This window comes from Clytia hemisphaerica, unplaced genomic scaffold (assembly GCF_902728285.1).
Source record: "Clytia hemisphaerica strain Z4C2 unplaced genomic scaffold, Clytia hemisphaerica genome assembly, whole genome shotgun sequence".
Lineage (NCBI taxonomy): Eukaryota > Metazoa > Cnidaria > Hydrozoa > Leptothecata > Clytiidae > Clytia > Clytia hemisphaerica.
Genome location: NW_027103768.1, coordinates 654915 through 675012, shown reverse-complemented (window position 1 = coordinate 675012; position 20098 = coordinate 654915). Strand labels below are relative to the sequence as shown.

Sequence of the window (20098 nt, the reverse complement as noted above, 5' to 3'; positions counted from 1 at the left end):
GCTTAAGAATTCCCATATCTGAAACCGATTAAGTATTTTTTATTGTTTTGGTCGTTATAATATCCCAAGAGGTTCTCAATAAACGATCGTCGTAATGGCCGCTTTAAATGCAATAAAAACGATAGTATAGTATGAACAATTGGAAAGAAATCAAAGTAAAAAATCGCACCTTTTGATGATATGGAGCATATTTGATTCTCATGATACTTGTTATTCAACCTGAGGTGTGAAAGACGGTATTAAATTTCTTAGAGTTTTCATAATTCAATTTTTTTTGTTGATGGTCGAGATGTGTTTTGATGGTTTGGTGGAAAATTGATCAAAAAATGGTTTGATGTTTGATGAAAGTTTTGTTCCCGTTTTTTTTTTTATTGTTAATGTTTGATCGATTGGCCAATCTAGCATGTTAGAAGTTCCAAACACGATAAGGGTACGATAATCTCAACAATTCTTTCCATTTTATTTTTCTTAATATTTCTATATCTTGATTTTCAAATGTTTATTATAAAATTTCCTTAAACTATATCTTTAAGAGATGATGGTTTATAAGGATGCAACCAACCGTGCTTCTTAGTGTTTGATGGCCGAGTTTTTCCTTCAGATAATTTTGCCTGGACTTTTTTTTTTGATTTTAGAAGTGTGTTGATATTTTTTGCATTTCAATTTTTGGGGTTCGTATAGATCAGGACCAGTTACAATATGGGATATCATGGTGTTAAGTGACGTGATGCATTTGGGTATAATATGAACCAAAACTAAAATAAACCAACATTGGGGGTTACAATTACAAAGGAAATCCTGAAAACTTTGATTCATTTGGTAATAAAATCTCTTGTGATTTTTCGTAAATTGTTAATTTCTCAAATAGAAAGTTTTCCCTTTTGAAGGTTTCTCTAGCGGTTTTCGTGAATGCGTGAATGGGTTTTTCACTTGCGTGAAAGAAAAGGAAGAAATTGCGCGAATTGCGTGATTGCGTGAATTGAAGGTCTGCTGGGGAGGGGGGGGGCTCTAGTCCAATTATTTCTGGACACAGTTAAATTTCTGAAACGAGGAAAGTTATCAACCATCTGAATAACTATTAGCAATGAAGCTGTCAGGGCGCCCTTTCTTAAATTTGGCCCAGCATATCGCTTTCCGTGGGGCTGTATGTCCGTTTTTGAAGAATCAGCGCTTTGTCAATTCAAGTTCATTTTCGAAAAAACGGAAACTTCTGATACGAAGTTGCGAACAAACATTCGATTATTTTTCTTTATGCCTTTTCGGCTTTTTGTTTGTTTTCATTAAGAAATGCCGCCACAGATTTGAGAATTAGAGAGTTCACGGACTAACCGACCATCGCTCGATATGAACGTCATGCGCTCCATCGAGTGGCCTCGCATTTCTTTTTCTTCATTTTCGAGGAGGGCAAGTAGGGGGAAAGTTGAAATTTATACCAAGAGTTAAAGCAAAAGGTATAAAACCCCCGGTGAGTGACGATAAATCATAATTTTCAAAAACTGTTTGCGACAAACCCTTACCTCTTTCTGTTTCGAAAACTGCCAATTTTGGCTATTGGGAAATTCCTAAAATCACCACAAGTGGTTATTGTTATTATTGGTTATTGGTTATTATTACAATTCAGCGACCGTAGCATAAAGGTAGAGCATCCAGCTACGGTGCGCAAGGATGTTGGGGACGATACTCAGCCGGGTCATACCAAAGATTCCCAAAATGGTACTTGATGCCTCTCTGCTTGATGCTCAGCAAGTAAAGAGACGGATCAAGGGTAAGTGGAGAATTCCAGGGAAAGGAGTGGCGCCCTCCCCTACCTTCGGGTAGACAGCCATACGAAAAGGGAGCCTTCGGGTCGCCCTCGACTGCGGTCGTAAACTTACTTACTTACTATTATTACACAGGAAACAAGCTGTCTTCATGACTTTAGTCCTTTTTACTTTTTGGATTTCCAAAGACTGAAACCTAGCAGACTGGTCGTGGGAACACCAGGGAGCTTGGAAATGTCATTTAATTGACGAAAAACCTTCTCAAATTTGGTCAAATTGAAAGTCTTTTTCTTAGATTTGAAGAGAAAAGATCTTCTAATCTCGTTTTCCCGGCACATATCACTTTTCGATTTCCTGGCAAAGATTGATGATGACCTAAAAACCCAAACAACACCAAATTTGGAGGGATTCTTCTCTTTTAGATTGTCCACAAAATGAACGGAAGGAATTCTGGATCGAATTTTATGGTGGCCCATACGGCTGTGTAGATTTCTTGATTTTTACACAGTACAGAATACAGGCTTTATACAAATACTGCTCCGTTCATTTCAGACGCTCTTTAAGGATTCACATGCGAAATTTCACATTGTGAAACTTACTTCTCTTTTCTGAATCTTTACCGGGGTGAACCGCCTAAATCTCAGTAACCGCCGTCTATTTGGGCTACCATAATAAAAACTATTTTTGAAACATTTGTAGTTTTTTGAAATATTTTTTTATGGGACCTAGTAACTTTGAGGCTTCAGAACTTTTTATCAATTGTAATTACAGTTAGCAGTAAAATTGTTTGGTCTTTGTTTTGTACGGTGATTTTCTGTTACACAAGACCGAATTCAAAAAATTGCTTGGTACTCACCTGAGTAGGATTCGGATCCACACTTATTTTTGGAAAGCTGATTCCACCTGATGTTTCTGAGCTTGGTTGCACACCCTATTGATGTCACAGAACTCGACCCCAAAGGGCTTAATACATTTTCCTTCTGGGCCGAGAAAACTGATTGATTGTAACATGATAGTTGATCTTCGTAGTCTGATAGAATTAGCTCAAAAACAAGGCCCTGAAATTAGTCATATGTGACGTCATCATGAAATGCCCATTAAACGTCCAAAATTTTTCGAATCGACTGGTGGTCCTTTCTGTTGGTTCTTGGATGCAGAACCTCTGTGCCTGATTTCAGCCATTTTTTTCAAGGTTAAAAACCTAATTCTACTGGACCTAAAGTAAATGGTCATTTTCACGGCAACCTGGGAAGATTTCTGAAATTTTGCGTTGGTAAGAAAGCCTAGTAACATCGTTCTTTTTTTTGCTGTACACACAAAATATATTTCTCATTTAATCCGTCACAAGCCTCCTTTCAAAGAAAATGCTTTTGCTTACAGTGCTAATATGTTGTGATTGGTGTTGTCATTTTTGAAATTTGAGGTTCATACACGGAAATATAGACGTCCTGTTTTACGAAAAACTTCTCACACACTAACAACTCCATCGTTCCATCTCTTATAACACATTTTGCTTATGTTAAAGTACTAGTTTAGTTATTTGTAATTTTTTGGCGGGTTTTAAATTTTGTTTTCGGGGTATAACGAGGTGTAACCAATTTTTATTTGGTATTTGAATTTTCTGGTATCGGATTTTATTGACAAAAGTTCATTTGACGAGCTGTTCGAAATACTGGTTTCCAAAAATTATTTCAATATGTATATGTATACGGTTATGAGCAAATAATACATACACAAACATGGTGTTGCTAGCAACGTTTTGTAGGATAACTTTTTCGGAACAGTGTTTTGGTTCACTGGTTTATTATGGTAACGAGAAATGTTTTGAAATAAGTATTCGAAATCTGTCAGAGTGATGTAACTTTCGTTTTTATCGCATTAATGTTCATTTTCTTTTACATTCTTCCTTCGCCGAAACTTTTGGTTTTGCTTCTTGTGTTTCATCAAAATTCTCATTTGCCGATTTTTTATTTTTTTCGTCTCTTCTTTTAGACTATCACTTCATCAGTTTTCTTCATTTTTCATCTATGATGGCTTCTCAAATGAAACCCTTGTAAATATTTGGAGCTGTTGGAACATTTATTGAATGTTGTTTGTAATGTTTTCGAAGTGCGTATTTGTCTTGAGATGTCCCCTTTCATCCTTCCATTCACTTCGAGTGACTCATTGAGAACCTAATTCCTATTCTTCCTATAGGATTATTCTTAACAGAATGGTGTCGATGGAGATGTAGAAGTCTATCTGGTTGTGTCACTTTCGGTTTCATTTTCTCAAGGTTTACAACTCTTCTGTTCTTATTGCTTATGACCATGAAGGTCCGTGTCATAATAATGTAGTGAGGTTTCTGTGAGTAGTGTTGTCAAGTATCAAGAAAGGAGCTTGAAAAATCCCTTTTATTCTGACTGGAAGTTTCAAAACGGATAGCTCTTCCAAAAAAAAAAGAAAAAAGGTTGAGGTAATAAAGGCCAAAGAGTAAAGAGTAAACGGGTAAAGACTGAAAATTGGTAATAAAACTTGCTATTTCTTTCAAAACTTCTTAAGCTATTGACCTGGTAAATCGCTGAAAAGCTTCTTTAAGCTGCAAAAGCAAATAGCATCTCTAAATTAATTAGGTAATCTTTGTCAACAATAGTAAAATTTGGCTATGAGGAGAGGGCTACATCTAGACCCTTCTACATATTTTGGATATCAACCCAACCGAAAGAAGTTTTATGGCAACTTCATTGAGAGAGGAAAATGATCAATTTTCTCTGGAGTTTCCTTCTTTGTCGTCTTTGATTTATAATCACGCTTCCCATTTACCGTCCTGGCAGACAGGAGGGTTATAGTTGGATCATGGAGGTAATAAAGATATAGATCTATCTTTATTATACCTCCATGGTTGGATAAGCTTATCCCTCATGTGTACTATTTCCATACCTTCTTTTATTCTTTCTATTTCTTAAAAGGATTAATCTTGACAAGTTTTAAAGCGAGAGTCGTCCCGTTAATCTTTGACTATAAAACTGACAATTGACGCCACTTTTTCTCGGTGTTGTTGTAAGAAAACTATCTCTGAATTCTTTCGTTATGAAATGGTTACATGTAGAAAAACGAGGTGAAGATTTTCCCAGACGAAGTTTGTTTTGATAGGAAGATGTGTAGCATTGATGACATTCTTGCACTGCTGTTTGGTGGAATAGCTTCTCTCCCCAATGTTTATTGAACAATCAATAATTGTCTTCTTTCTACTTCTTAACGAGGTTGCCATGGCAATGTTTAACAATGAGGAGCTACAGTAATTAGTGGAAAATGATAGCAATGGACATTGTTTTTATATGAACATGAATTTTTAATTATTGCAATGATAATGATGATGTTGTTTTACTGGCTTCTAATCAAGATGGTGTATTTTTGAGGTGTTGAAATGTTGGTTTGGTTGTTTTACCGTGCTTGAAGAAAGACGCTTGTTACATTTTGTTAGTTTAATCCAATTACTGAATTCTCTCCTTTCTTTTACTTTCTCTCTCGTGCTTTCTTGACATCTACTTTCTTTGAAAGCAAACGTTTGCATATTGGATGTCAAACGCTGCTCTCCCATGTACTGTGCTGTTTGACAGGATGGCAGGATTTTTCAGAGTTTCTTTTGCGTGGAGTAGGATTGTGTTACATGGTCAAAACCGATGAAATGGCGCCATTTACATGTCTACATAAATTGCTGTGTGATTTGGATATATTTCAAACTGGAGGAGGATTTCTCAAATTTTGATATGTTAAATATTTTCATATGTCGATTGAAAGCGAAGGGAAGTTTAAGGTGTGAGATTTGATGTGATATTGACCTTGGTGAAACACCAACAAAAAATATTCTTACATATAGTAACTGAAGAATTTCTTTCATTTCTGTGTTTGTTGAAAAGAGACGAGAAGAAGAACATGAGGAGAAGATTTTTCATTATTTCATCATTATTAGTTTGTACTTGAGAGTCTCTTGCTAAATACATACATGTTTGACGACATTGTAGTGATCTTGTTACTAACAAGCCTTTTTCTATGTTCAATTTCTCAACTAAGTGTTTATGAGATGAATCTGAAGCCGCTCATAGCGCTTTCTCTGCCTTACTTGTTCTCCTCTAGTTTGATTTTTATTGACTTTATATCTTAGTTAATATTGATATAACGGAACGTTAGTTATCTCTACAGAGGGGCAAAAATGATTTTTTTTGTTTTTCTGTTAATGTAACAACACGAAGTCGAAAGATATGAAATGATTGCCTTTTTAGTGTTGAACTTTTTTCAGGAAATGGCCTCATTAAAAATTTGTGTATTTTTTTTCTTACAGTGGTAGCTAATAAGTCTTTTTTAATACAATGAATTGAAACACATGGAGTTGAGAAGCTGTGGTATATCGTCAAGAATTAATTTTGATGCTTATGTTTAACTAATACTGAATCTCACGGCTTTGTGTAGTTTCCATTGGATTTTGTTTTTTGTTGTTGGAAAGATATTTCAAAGAGGTTTTAGATGAAGTTATGATGATGTTTGAGGTTTGTATATATCTTACACACTTATCTTTATCTGTCTACTCTTCTTAAATGGTTATATCAAAATTGACCATATGAAATTCTCCTTCGAAATAGAATTTAAGAGGCAGGCTTGAGACTGGCCATTTATATTCATCGTTGCCGATGAGTATAATCCTTAATTGTAAGTCTTTCCATAAATTCCCTCATTTGCCCTTATCCCTCCCCTTAACTTGTAAAGATTAGATTTTCCTAGAGATTTGGATGTGTGTTCCTGGACATTTTGAGAGTACAAAATGTTTATGCTGAATATTGGCTCTTTATAACTTATAACGTGTTTTGTGTATACCACCTTCATTGTGAATGCCTGTTGTTACATCAAATAAAGTAATAAGTATTAGAAATTGAAAAGAGCTCATATCCCTCCCCTCAAAGTGATATCCCCTCTTGTTATTCCCCAAAAACTGTGCTTTAAAGCCTCCTTGATTTAAAGAAGCTTTGTCGGTGTACTCTAATACGAAGCTTAATGTGGCTAGTTGTTATCTGGGCATTATTGGATTGGTTTTCATTTTCTAAAATAATCCACCAAACTATCTCTATCCATTGATTACAGTACTAAGATTTCGGAATACGCCAATAATTTCGGAATACGCTCTCCCGTGCTACCGCTTTCTTTGTATAGAAAATGTTGTAACGCTATGTGACTAGTAATTTTGTCTTCATAGCTAATTAATTATGTTTCGAAATGCAAATTAAACTTCGACCATGAGTAGCCTAATTATTTAGATTGATTGTATGTAATGGTCATATGCTATCTCAAAATAATGCCAAAATAAAAAAGAGGGATTAATTGTCGAGCAAGTCAAGGATTTGATTTTTCCTTCATACATAAAATGAAATGCGAATTAGATTAGATCTTATCTTGATCAAATTAATTCATTCATCTTGTTGGTTATGCATTTAGTAAACCCACATTACGTAAGGGACCAAAAATAACCAGCCAATCATTTTGGTCCAAACCGTTGGATCAGTTCAAGGTTGAATATTTTCTGCTTCGTTTTGTATCCTAATAGTCTGTCAAACCTTCGAGGATCGCTGGTCAAGATTCGGTGCTTGCTGCATAATAGCTCGACATCTTTGTTGCTCACATATTGCATAACCATTTAAGAGATTTGTATTTTGATGTCAAAGTCATTAGACAATGTAAATAGACACAAAGAGCACTTGAGATGTCGCCAAAAATGACATTTCGACATCTTTTCTGGTTTGAAATTGAAATGCTTCACAAAGTTTGATCTTGTTAGTCTTCATGTTAAGACTGTTAGCGATTTAATGCTCCTGGCGACTCTGTCTTATGCCAGTCTGACACTGAGGTCATTTCATATCTACCTCATCTCAAGTGTATCTCACGTTTAGAACTCGTTCCAGCTCATTATCCCTGTAATATAGTCAAAATTCGAAATCTCTATGGTCAGAGACTCGCTTTTTTTTAAAGAATGGTGTTTTTTCATTTCATGATGGATATTCTTAACTTTTATGGGAAAATCATCCTAAAATATTCTTACAACATTCTTAGGTTAGGATCCTAATTCAGACTAGATTCAACATTTAGTACATACGTCTCAACCATAAAATGGCATTTTGTGAAAGGAGTGATCCTTAATACTTGGGGTCATTGGCAATTTGTAATTGAAAATGCTCTAAAAATTGCATTCTTAGCTTAAGTAGCCAATTTCCATGATGGTGATATTCTTAGCATTATTCTTAAATTTTTGGCCAATTTCATCATGAGCATTCTTATAAAGTATATTCTTATAAAAAAGGGTGTATCTTCAATTAATTACAATCTAATAGTCCACGAATTGAGGTTCCAAATATACTCAAAAGGCTTACTGGCTAATATATATACTTAGGTTGCACCAAGCTTTACCGAATTCTGTGTAGAAAGAAAAATTCTATGTTTACAAAGCGAAAAATGATTGGAAATCCTGATAATAGCGAATCAAAAATTAAATTCGTCTATTTCAAGAAAAACTGAACAATTTTATCGAATTTGTGTTTCAGATAATTAGCGAGGTGATTAGTAATTTCCTAATGATCCCATGGGTCAATACAAACTGTTAAACTAATGATTTATGTATTGATCAAACACCCGGTTCGATCGAAATGACAAAACATCTTGTTCTCGATCTTTTGTATCGCCTGTGTCCAAAGCAATTCCCTTCCAACTGGCTTAACCAGTGTCACAATGATTAAGAAACAAACACTTAGATTGTTTTGACACTATTCTTGGTGGACAAGCAAGCGCTTTAGAATCGGTGACATGGACGTGTTGTATCCATATTCCTTACTCTATGCAGCACCTTATCCAAACTTTCAGAAGCGAACTTTACAATGGATGGCGGTAAGCAAAGGGCATTTTAGAAGGTTTTATTTTCAAAGCATCTATATGTCTCATAGTAAAAAAGGGCCCGATTTTGAATACCTTATCGGGGAAAAAATGTCGGGGAAAGTGACGAAAATTTTGAGGGGGTGACGAAACTTTTCCCCGATATTTTATCACCCGACCAAAGCTTTTACTCGATTTTTTTCCCCCAACCAAAATTCAAATCAACTTTTGTACGCCTTTATTAACCGAAATTAATGCTTTAAACGTCGAATTAGAAGACCTATTTTCGAGCTAGTGAAGGAAACCATTTCATTTGGACAATTTAGTCGGGTGGAAGTGACGAAAATGCCTCTAGGTGACGAAATTTTTCCCCGACGAAAAAAAAACCCGACAAAATAAAACTCCGACATTTTTTCCCTGATAAGATAATGCTCGTAAAAAGTATTCCCAAATTTAGGGGTACCTGATATGTTTGGGGATACCTGATATGTTTGGGGATACCTGTAATTTCATAATTAGGGACGGGGCCTGTTATTTTTTTATGAAATATTTTTCTTGACTGACCCTATTTCTCATTTTTCAAGACTGTTTTTATAACCTAGTTTGGTCCAGTTTGGTCAGCTATATTTTTCGTAAAAAAATATATTTTTCCACCTTCTCATTAATGCTGATAAAGTGGCAACAAGAGTGCTAGACAATTGGTTTGGTTTAATACTTCAGTGATGTTAATTTAAAATTTTAACTTTGATCACGATATTTAAACATGGGTCCTTCACTATTTTGCCAAGAAAAAGTTAGCCAACCTAAACATTAAGGGCAATGTCAATTTATCAGAATATTCAGTACTCAAGCTAGGGCAGATATTAAATGCTGCAAATAATCATGAACATTTGCATGGTTGTGTGAAATTCTTGCCTGATTGATGACGTGGGCCTTCAACATGCCCCCATGCCAACATGATTTTGGGATTGATCCAAAAACTGGTCCGAGCTTGCTCTGAACATGCGCTTGGGTCGTCTTAAAACCGGGGGGATTTCATGAATGGCAAAAGAGCACAAAAATCCTTTATTATTATTTCTAATGTTTTATAATAAAAAATGGGGTAACTCAAAGTCTGGGGGCTACTAAAGAATTCTAAAAGATTTTGGGGGTACCAAAATATTAGGGATAACTAAATTTTTTGGGGGGTACCTGAACCCTTGAAGACCCTATGCCAGGCTCTAAATAGATGGATAAAACTCACCTTAAGAAACAGGAAACTTCCAGCCATTCAATAAACTATGAACCAGCTTCTAATAGAGATCAGTCTAACTGAAGAAAATGAAGAGAGAAAATACCTTAAGAAGGTCTGGCATTCCAGGTTTGGATTCATTGAATTCATACCACTGTAATGCAAACTATCCAGGACGCCATGAACAAAATAACTGTTATTAGATAACGATAACAATCGTTTATTTTCTTTTTTGCTGTAGCGATCAACTAGCCTCAGGCTTCCACGCAACCAGACCGCAGCCAACAACGTTTTCTACCAATCACAACGCAAGCAAAGAAAGACATCCTGTGTAACACCTGCGAGGAGGAGAGGCTCCAAGGTATGTAGTCCTGGTATTGTTATTGTGTTCCTGGTTTCTCAACATTCTAGTAAACTAAAGACAATGTACTATTTAAGGCACAGAAATGCTTGACGAAAATATAGCTAACTTCGAAACCTGGGGCGGAATCGTTCAATATTTGATTATTCTTATTATATTACGAACATAAATTATTAGGGTCTCAAAATTAGACCCTTACGGTTGAGAAAATCTAGCTAAATTTGAGCAGATTTCAGCAAATTGGTGCAAAAAATTTGAACATTTTGTCCATTTTTGTACGGTGGTGAAATGACCTATTTTGCTTGAACCTTAACAAGTATTTTTATTATATGGTCCCTTGGGATTTCAAACCCAGTTTTTGCCTACTTGGCAAAGCTGGGGAAAATTTTCTAGACTCTTATAAACAGTTATAAAGTCAACTTTTGAAGATCCTCATTGACAAAAACTAATTGTACCATCTGATAGAGCTTGGATAGCAGATCTCCAAAAAGGAGATTTCATTTGTTTCATTTTGTTTCGACTAAGTCCCCCGAAAATGGATGATACGTCTCTTCAGAAATGCAAATTTTTATGTCAGTATTTTTGAGAAAACTTTGACGAAAAAAATTACTTTCAGCAGACGAATCTCGAAAAGTACTTTCGATTATAGGTATAGTTTAAAGGGTTTCCATGGTTAGATCTTGAGATATTTGAGTTTGAAATTTTGCTAATTCAGCGTTTTTCCAGGTTTTTCAGCATTTTTTTTGCATAGTAATTTTCCTCTTTTGACAAGAAAACTGTCATTTCTGAGATGAAATAGGAGAGAGCTGTCATGGTCTGAGGAGCCCTCCTTGTCTTTCAGTACCCACCCCCTAAAATCGGCTCCTGTAACCATGTTACTGGTCTTATCCCCGTTTGTGTTGACTTAGCTCTTGGTTTTTATAGAATAGTCTGATCAACCATTTTATTCTCCCATTTTAGCTTTGGGTTGATTCGTTCGAATATGACGAGAGTGATGGATGGACTCCTCAACAAATCAAGCGACAAGAGGTATATATTGTTTGCTTTCTTTATATGTTGATGCTTATTTGCTTCTTTAAAATTTGGAAGGGGAGCTATTCCTCGCGATCCATTATTTAAACTGCACCAATCAGGATCAACTAAAAATTTCTTGGCACAACTAAACGTTACTCGCAAAACCACACGAACTTTCGTGCAAAATAGTGTATTGTTGCCATTACATCTGAGGAGATGTGAAAATTAGAGGCTTAGCACAAATGGGTACATTTTAAACGAATGTGGCAATAAATTGCACTTAATCGTGGTGCCCCTTGGCTAGACAATTCTCAAAATTTTCAAAATTAAATCGTAATATTCGACATTTCCACAAATTTTATTCGTGAATCCCAAAGGAATAACCCGAAGTATTGTGGTAAGGTGCAGCCTTCGGCTGATAATTTTGATGATTAATTTACAAATATAAAGGAATTCATCTAATAATTACAAAACCTTCACTTATAAAACCTAACTCTTCATTGAAGATTGAAAACTCAGCCTTCAACCGCTTCAGAGTTCGATCGGAAAATATTTGAACTCGATATCCTGTTCTTTTGCAGGCAATCTACGAATTATATTGCGGAGAAACAGACATGGTGGAAGACTTGAAACTGCTACAAGAGGTATAGGTTTTAAATAAATGATTTCTCTTCCCAAAAAGAATTTATACGAGAAAATATGCTTCTCTCGTAGAAAGTATCGGACAAATTTCAACAAATAAATGTTTTAGTTGTCCCTTGAAACTACGGGATAACACCTTTTTATTCAAGCTGATTCTAGCGTCTGAAACAATTAGTGTCTTTGAATAACTGATGTTGGGATATCGTATTGTGTTATGAACGAAGTAAAGGTCGCATTCCGAATTAGCAGGGATTGTTTCTGATGACAGTTCATCTTGTTCGGTGAAGCTGAAAAACTGGAATACGGGAGTCTATAAGATTTTCTTCTTCTTAAAATAGCATGAATAGAATGGAATTTCCGTAAAAAAGATCATTTGATTAAATTCGGATGATTCAATTTAAAACTCGCCATTATTTCGCTAGTCTTGGAAATTCTTAAGATTTTGATTCTTTCTAAGTCATTGATGTTCTTGGTGATCTCGTACCTTCTTGTACCCTTCCTGGTGTGAACAGGGCCTTAATAGATTCACGGAAACTTTTCATCAGAGCTATGAAGATGTATGGGTTGACAGCACTGTTCGAAACAGACAACAAATATCGTGTGTGGTATAAATCGTACTTTAACTTGCAACTACATTGCTTGCAGTAATACATAACGTTCAAGAAAGCGAGTCCCGGAATATAAGAGATCATAAACACAGCTAGAATAATGAAAAATACGCGCGTTACTCTCTTTTCCTTGATGTAACGCTGAGCGATTGTTTTACGGTTTGCTGTCAAGGAATCTTCCAAGCGCTTCTTGAACTCTTCTTCGTTGCTTTTCATGAAGCGATGGACTCCGAAATACACAAAGGCTATAACAAAAAATCCAATCGCGATTGCACCATAATAAAAACCAGCAAAGCCATATCTACGGTTGCCGATGAACGTTACCAAGCAACCGACACCGATGGACAAGACCCAAATAATGATGGATATGACAATACAACGAACCCAGGATAGCTTGATTCGATATTTCAATGGATGTGTGATTCCCACATAACGATCAATTGCTAACGCGCATGTGCTGAGAATCACACTAGCCGCTGATGCTATGGTAGTGCTTTCTTCCAACGGGCTAAAAGTGATATTCAAACCTTTGAGGGAAGTGTACATGTAGTAAGCGGTTAGAGGCATGGGCACGGCACCTGCGATGAAGTCACATACTGATAGGTTGACCAAGAAATAATTAAAGGGCGTGTGAAGCTTTTTCAAAGGATCGCATACCACTACAAGAATGATGAGAAAGTTGCCAACGATTGCCAGCACTGATAATGCGATGAATGAAATGAAAAGTGCGATCGCTGCGTCTGAACCTGTGTCTGCATTTGAACAGTCGCTTGTCATGGTATGGTATACTTCAGAGGTTTTTAGCGAACTGGAAGAAATTCTCACTTTCTTCTCTTGTGATATGCATATTTTTTTAACTTTCTTAAAATCGTGTCATGGTATGGGCTGTTTGTGTTTTTTCAGATCTCATGATGCTAGTCAGTGTTTATTTAAGGATTTTTTGACAGCATGATGTAACTTGACAACAAGCGTGTCCTATGAAGAGGCAATTCTGAATGAAAACCGCATTCAGCGAAATTCCTGGATATCTCGAAGTTAGGAGAAGCCACTCGGTTGTTTGGGCGTATGGTTGACAGGACCTGACAATTGTGGCAAACCTCTTGTCAGAAAAATGAAATATCATTGAAACGGTGATTTACCGAACAATGAATGATGAGATTTTTCTTTCTATGAAAGAAAACCCTAACGATCTGCATCGTGCAATTAAAAAACTGTCTGGTTTAGTCCACCACAAGTTATTATTTAAAGGGGTACTTAATTTAGATGACGTCATTTGATCATTTTATATCTTGTAAACATTTTAATATTTTAATTCATGTAACGTTTTCCCCGGCGTCCCTGGTGTTTAATTTTATCGGCAGTGAGAGGGAGGGTGGTGCTAGGTTTTAACACTTTGATATGACGAGTACTTTCGTGTTCTAGGTTTTTCGGGTTTATTCCATTCAAATATAACGATACAATATTTTTTTGTTTAGGTTTACTTCAATCCGGTGGCCAAATTAAAACTTTTGACGGAAGAAGACCTCGCCTCCATCTTCGGAAATATTCAAGTTTTGCTACCGTTACACGAGGGTAAGACTCTTTTAATTTTTCAGCTTACAAACTCTTTAAAACGTAATTTTGCTTTCGCAGGTTGCTCGAGGTCGTATTTGAGGAGTTTTACCAACATAGCGGTCTCTACCACGTGATTGCATGTCGGATCTTTGTGAGCAGTTTGCCTCCATTCTATGATTATTCATCTGTTGAATTCTTCAACATCATTTGCAGTTCTTTTCATTGCTTCTTTTCGACTTCTTTTTGTCGGTGACAATGATGTCAAAGTGATCAAGTCTTGTTGTATGCTTTACTTTCATTCAAACTTGCTCCGTAGTCACAGAGCTTTCCAATGAATCGATTACGTTTTTGTTTTTGCTGTGTCATCGTCAAAATAATCAAACAGAGAAACCAAAAAGAATCTGAAAAAGAGTCTTTCCCACCGCGTCCGCAAAGATGAACAGTTTTGGTAAACTGATTCCATTTTAAGAACACTAAATAGTTCAAACTTAATGTTAATATATCAAGACATTTACTTTTGTACTGACACACTGAGTCTATGTATGCGTTCCCCAAATAATTGGAATGTTCAAACGTGTTCGCCCTTCGTCTCTGTCTTGTTCTATAGAAATAGATTCTCTTGTTAATCGCCAGCTTGTAACAGTGAGGCTTTTTGTAGCCTGTAATACGATACACTTATGTCACGCAGTCGTGGTGGTGAGCCGACTGAAAAAAGAACTTTCTCAATCTTTTCTCCAAATGTTTTAAGCTTAATAGGGTGAAATATGTAAACATGTAACGAGTGACGAGTTCATCTCAACCCGAGAGCTTTTTCTTTTCGCTCGCTATGGGTCGTTTATTCATCATTCGCTGTCCCTCTTTTCGGTTTTCTTTCAATAATATTCTCGCATACATAAGCTCTTATGAAAGTGTCAAAAATAACTTTATCAGATTCCACACATATCACCACCACTCAGCATTTCAACCGCGGTTCCTTGACCACTATCATTCCTATCTTTTCATCAAAATATCATGTTTATTTATTTGGGTGTTTACCATTTTGATCACAAAGATCCATGCATTTTTCTCTAGTGTATCATGAATTAAACGTATCATAAAGTCTCTCTCTTTGAAATGAGTCATTTTTGCTGCTTTTTGACGAAATGTTTTCATAATATGGTCAAAGAAAACAAGAAATGCAAAACCAACACCTTGCACTCACCGCCGTCACTTTCAAAGTCAACAAATACTCACAAGTCACAACGACGACCCTTTGACGTCATCGTTCAGCCTCAATGCCAAACATAGCAACAAATATCCAAACTCTATCTAATGCAAGCATCATCTTTTGGCATTTGCCCAAATATCTCTATTCGTCATACTCCAATTTAGATACTTGATAAGTTTTTTTGGATAAAAATCTTTATAATTCTACCTAACATGTCTTTCCTTTCTTATCCACTGTTATTGACAATTTCGTCAAGAATTCTTCACTCTGTATTGTTATAGATTTGGTGAAACGTTTGGAAGAAGTACGGACGGAGAACGGAAGCATCGAAGAGATCGGACGAATTTTGACGGAATGGATTCCCACGTTGCGCCCTTACATTCCGTATTGCGCCAATCAACTACAAATGAAAAACATGCTCCTCCACAAGACCAAAGAAAATAAACACTTTTCAGATTTCTTACAAGTAAGCATGACCCTTTTTCCTTCATTTTTTCTTCTCCCGTTTTTTTTCTTCTTTCTTTTCTCCCAAAACTTTGACGACGACCTCAAATTGTGTATTTATTTCAAAACCTGACCTTTTACGACATCAAGTATGAAAAAACGTGCGGTTGATTCGTATTGTATAAGGTGTGGTTATTCAATAGACGTGGTTTTGAAGGATAGCAAATAGAGATGGTTAGTGATAAGATAAGGGATAGGTAATCATATCTTGGTAGACCCTGATTAACAAATCATTCGTTGAAAATGTGATGTTAAGCGCCAACGGATTATCGTACAATTGAATCAACAAGCCAACGTCTCTTTTGATAATCCTATCTTTCCAACTGAATAAGCTTTATCAAAATGACTATTAGACTCATCTATGCTCCTATCATTACCCTAATCACCAGTTTTTCCTTCCCTTTCTTCATAGAGATGTTTGGAATCGCCATTCAGCCGTAAACTAGACCTTTGGTCTTTCTTAGGTAATCATTATATTACTCAAACCCACCTTTCGCCCAATCATCAAACAAATTTACACGCTTTTTTTTTATAAGAATGGTGTTTTTTCATTTCATCATGGATATTCTTAACTTTTTGACGAAAATCATCCAAAAATATTCTTACGGTATTCTTAGGTTAAGTTCGAAACTGGCAATCTACAAGTTAAAATGCATTAAAAATGGCATTCTTAGGTTCAGTTGCTAAATTCCATGATGGTGATATTCTTACCATATTCTTAATTTTTTGGCCATTTTCATCATGGACATTCTTATAAAGTGTATTCTTATAAAAAAAAAAGCGTGTACTGTCTTTGCACTAGCCTTTTCATTGTAATTTGCTAAGTACTCATTTGACCTGTCTTCCTTTGCTTGACTTTCACGTTTCATAATCTCTCTTCTCTCCTTTGTATTCATCAGATTCACCTAGAAGCAAACTGGTGAAATATCCGCTACTTATCTCCAACATGCATAAATATGTAAGCTTTTTGTCACTTTTTCTTTCTTTACGCTTATGGGAGATGACGCATCGTAAAATGACATGTATATGTCTGATGTGTTTAGTGCCCAAGTGTCAATCCTCTTAACAATGCAAAAAGTGCTTTTCATCATTACTTTTTAAACCTTCTTTTGTTTTGGTTTTGTTTGTAGACGCCGAAAGAACATCCAGATAATATCATCTTATACCAAGCAGTAAGTGATGTTTTGTCTAACAAATCATACATTTTACTACCCTGTCTCCCCTCTGATAACAGCTGTTTATTTGTCCCTTTTTTGAAGCTGTAAAATTGATGTGTTTTTTGGTGATGTATCCTTTCACTATCACATCATCAGTCTGTCATAGTGTAAATATGATGACATGTGGAGTCCTTTATTGATAATAAACGGGAATCTCAGGGGTTTCCACCGATTGAGCGTTTTCTCTACATTTCCTTCTTGTTTTCTTTGCGCTGACTAAATTGGAAAAATAACGGCTCATAGTTTTGATATTCTAAATCTCTGACAAGAATCTCAATTATGTTGAAGTTCTATAAATAAGTTAAGACACCCCTTCTTCTCTTATATTTGGTTCGATTAAGGAGATTATTTCAAATTTTTTTCTTCGTCAGATTCAAGAATTGGAGGTTATAATAAAAGAGGCAGATAAAGCCACAGGAAAATCGAAGGTAAAGTTCCTCTTTATCTCTCACTGACCCTTGTAAACAACTCAAACTACTTGAACCATGTGATTAAAACTCTCCACCGTTTCTTACTTTTAGAGTTCATTCTACAAAGACCGCATGTATTTTCTGGACGAAGGAGACCACAGAGAAGCATTATCTCAAGCACAAGTCCTTCTTTGTCACGGTTCTCTCAAAAACAAGAATGGAGGGGTGAGTGGTTAATCCTCGTCCCTGACAACCTCTCTGTAATAAGTCAGATTTTTCAATCGATCTCTTGCTGTCCATGATGACTTATCACGCGTTATCAATTAGCTAATTAAGATATATCGAACACAAAATGAGAGCTAATTCTGAACCAATATATTTCTTTTTTCAGAAAATCGAAGCGTTTCTCTTTGATACAGTATTTCTAATCACGCGGCCCGCTTCACGAAATGGTATGGAAATGTATCAAGTATTATCTCAGGTAATTTAGCATTCTCTTTACACGCTTGATTTGCGATGTATTAGCACGAGATGATTGAATGGCGCCATCGCTTGTTTACTAGCCTGCACCAGTCCTTTATAAACATGTTTAGCCCCCAAACTGTGCATTCTTTTACAAGAGAATTTGATTGTAATGAGAATGATTGAGAAGCATCTCTTTGAATGAACTGCTTGTACGCCAGTGAGAGATAAAAATCACCCATCTTTCTTTCACATTCTTGATGGTCTTTATGAAGAGAAATAAAGGTTATAATACTCTTCGAAGTTCATTCATGATTAACATTTATTTTCGTTGAAAAGCTCACCCTTAATCTTTTTGAGCTCGGTAAGAAAGAAGTTGATTCGACTGAAAATGTTATTCATTTCTAAGACGTCTTAGCTTGCTCTATACTAGCATCATTGTCCAGTGGCACGGTCTATTCAATCAAAATTCAAACCCTCTTTTGAGAAGCTAATAATTTGTTAAGCTTGTTAAATCTCTCTATGATGCCTTCACCCAAAATAATTCAAGCTTGTAATTTTGTACACAATCAAATTTGATGAAATTACTTGCTTTAAAAACTCAATTAACAACTCCACTTAATTTAACAAAATTTTGAGCAGCTGGCTCGAAAACCTTTTTGTCAATTATATCCTAAATGCATTCCTTTTTTCTTTGATCACTTTAGCCTCTACTCACGAATGACATGGAATATGCCAATGTCAGTGATGGTGAACTCAGGCTAGGTGGTTCATTTCGATCCAGTCTAACGAAGGGGCCGACAGGTAAGAAATGAAGTGCGGTTTTTGATGCCTTCTACCGGAAACTGTAACGGTCTTCTCAATATTTCCGGCGTATTTTTGTATTTTTGTTGTTTGATTGACATTCGAAAACAAACGTCGTTACAGTGTTGAAAGTTGAGGAGAAAATAATTATGAGATTAAAGTCGATCATTAATTCCTTGCAATCTTCTACTCTAAGCATCGATTTAACGAAGGAAAAGGGGATTGATCTTGTGAAAGATAATATATTTGCACTGCACTGATGTTGTTGGAAGGTTCAATCATTATTGACTCTTACTCTGTTTCAGCTAAATTTGCATTTCGTGTGAATCCAAAAGAATTAACACGAGGTAAATCCATTATATTGCAAGCTAACGACCAACATGACAAAAAACAATGGTTGAACGCTCTAAGCAAAGTAGCCTCAATGCCAAGCAAAGGTGATCCAAGCTAGATGAGTAGAGTTGAGAACAGGTGGTGAAATGTGAGGGATGTCTTCGACAAGACAGTGATGATCTGCTCGATCAATTCGAGCGAATGGCACCCTAAAGGATGCGATCGATATCGATTCGTCGACACTGATGAAAATAGACGTCTAACGTCAAGTTAATTGCAACTTTGTTCGGGTTTGGGCTTGCTGTCGTACCAATGTAACCGATTAAATTAAAAAGACAATTTTTTTTAGAAAACCGTTTTTTAGAAAACCGTTAAAAAATGTTTTAAAAACTTGGAAAATAATTTTTGATACCAATGCATAAAATGGACAATTTTTTTATATGATGACACGTACTCGTATGCTTGTATTTATGTTGTTTTTTTTTTCGTTCAGTGTGTTGTGTGATTGAGATGAAGACAATTTTTATCCTGTTTGTCTTTCGCAAGGACTCGCCTATCGGATATATCATAAAACCTGTGTGGTTTTGTAGAGTTCTATTTCGCACTTTATGTCGGCTGTTGAAAGATCATAAGAAAAATATTTGACGACAACCTATACATCATCCGTTTTTCGATTCTCGCCCTCCCTTGGGTTTGTTATGATGTATCAAAGTTCGACCTCTCAAAATAAAGCTTTTCTTTCACCTTTTATTTTTGTATTCGTAATTTTTGTTAATATTTTTCCCGAATTTTTTCATTACTGTATTTGTTTAAAATTGTCAGAGAATATTTTTGTACTTTTTTTCCTTCTATTGAAAGAAAATACACTATCCAGAATACAAAATGAAATTTCACCTTCGCTGAAAATCCTTACTTTCGACTCTAAAATTTCCGTTTTCGCCCAGTTTAGAGGTATTAAATTGTTTTGGAATGTTTTTTGTTAATATTTTTGCTGTTTTAAGAATTTTGACATACGTCTCACATCAAAAAGTCTGACATAATTGAATTTAGTTGTTTGCTGCTTAGTGATCAAATTTGTCTCCGATTTTCACACGAATGAA

General features: G+C 35.7%; 2 protein-coding genes across 2 annotated transcripts in view; one reads left to right on the top strand and one right to left on the bottom strand.

Annotated features, from left to right (window-relative positions):
- Positions 1-19870, top strand: part of LOC136805755 (rho guanine nucleotide exchange factor 3-like) — a 32593-nt gene extending 12723 nt beyond the window's left edge. The window contains exons 8-20 of the mRNA XM_067062299.1: positions 10124-10243; positions 11204-11272; positions 11839-11901; positions 13983-14079; positions 15550-15734; positions 16185-16236; positions 16672-16730; positions 16903-16944; positions 17361-17417; positions 17511-17624; positions 17791-17880; positions 18569-18665; positions 18971-19870. Coding sequence (XP_066918400.1) covers positions 10124-10243; positions 11204-11272; positions 11839-11901; positions 13983-14079; positions 15550-15734; positions 16185-16236; positions 16672-16730; positions 16903-16944; positions 17361-17417; positions 17511-17624; positions 17791-17880; positions 18569-18665; positions 18971-19116 — 1191 coding nt within the window. The 3' untranslated portion in view covers positions 19117-19870. The remainder of the gene's footprint in view (positions 1-10123; positions 10244-11203; positions 11273-11838; positions 11902-13982; positions 14080-15549; positions 15735-16184; positions 16237-16671; positions 16731-16902; positions 16945-17360; positions 17418-17510; positions 17625-17790; positions 17881-18568; positions 18666-18970) is intronic.
- On the bottom strand, positions 11910-13671 carry LOC136805757 (alpha-1B adrenergic receptor-like). The gene has a single exon (XM_067062303.1). It carries the CDS (start codon positions 13282-13284, stop codon positions 12352-12354), a length of 933 nt encoding a protein of 310 aa, XP_066918404.1. The 5' UTR covers positions 13285-13671; the 3' UTR covers positions 11910-12351.
- Positions 19871-20098: the final 228 nt, after the last annotated feature.

Coding starts and splice junctions, on each gene's coding strand:
- LOC136805757 (XM_067062303.1), bottom strand. CDS start 13,284: ATGACAAGCGACTGTTCAAATGCAGACACAGGTTCAGACGCAGCGATC.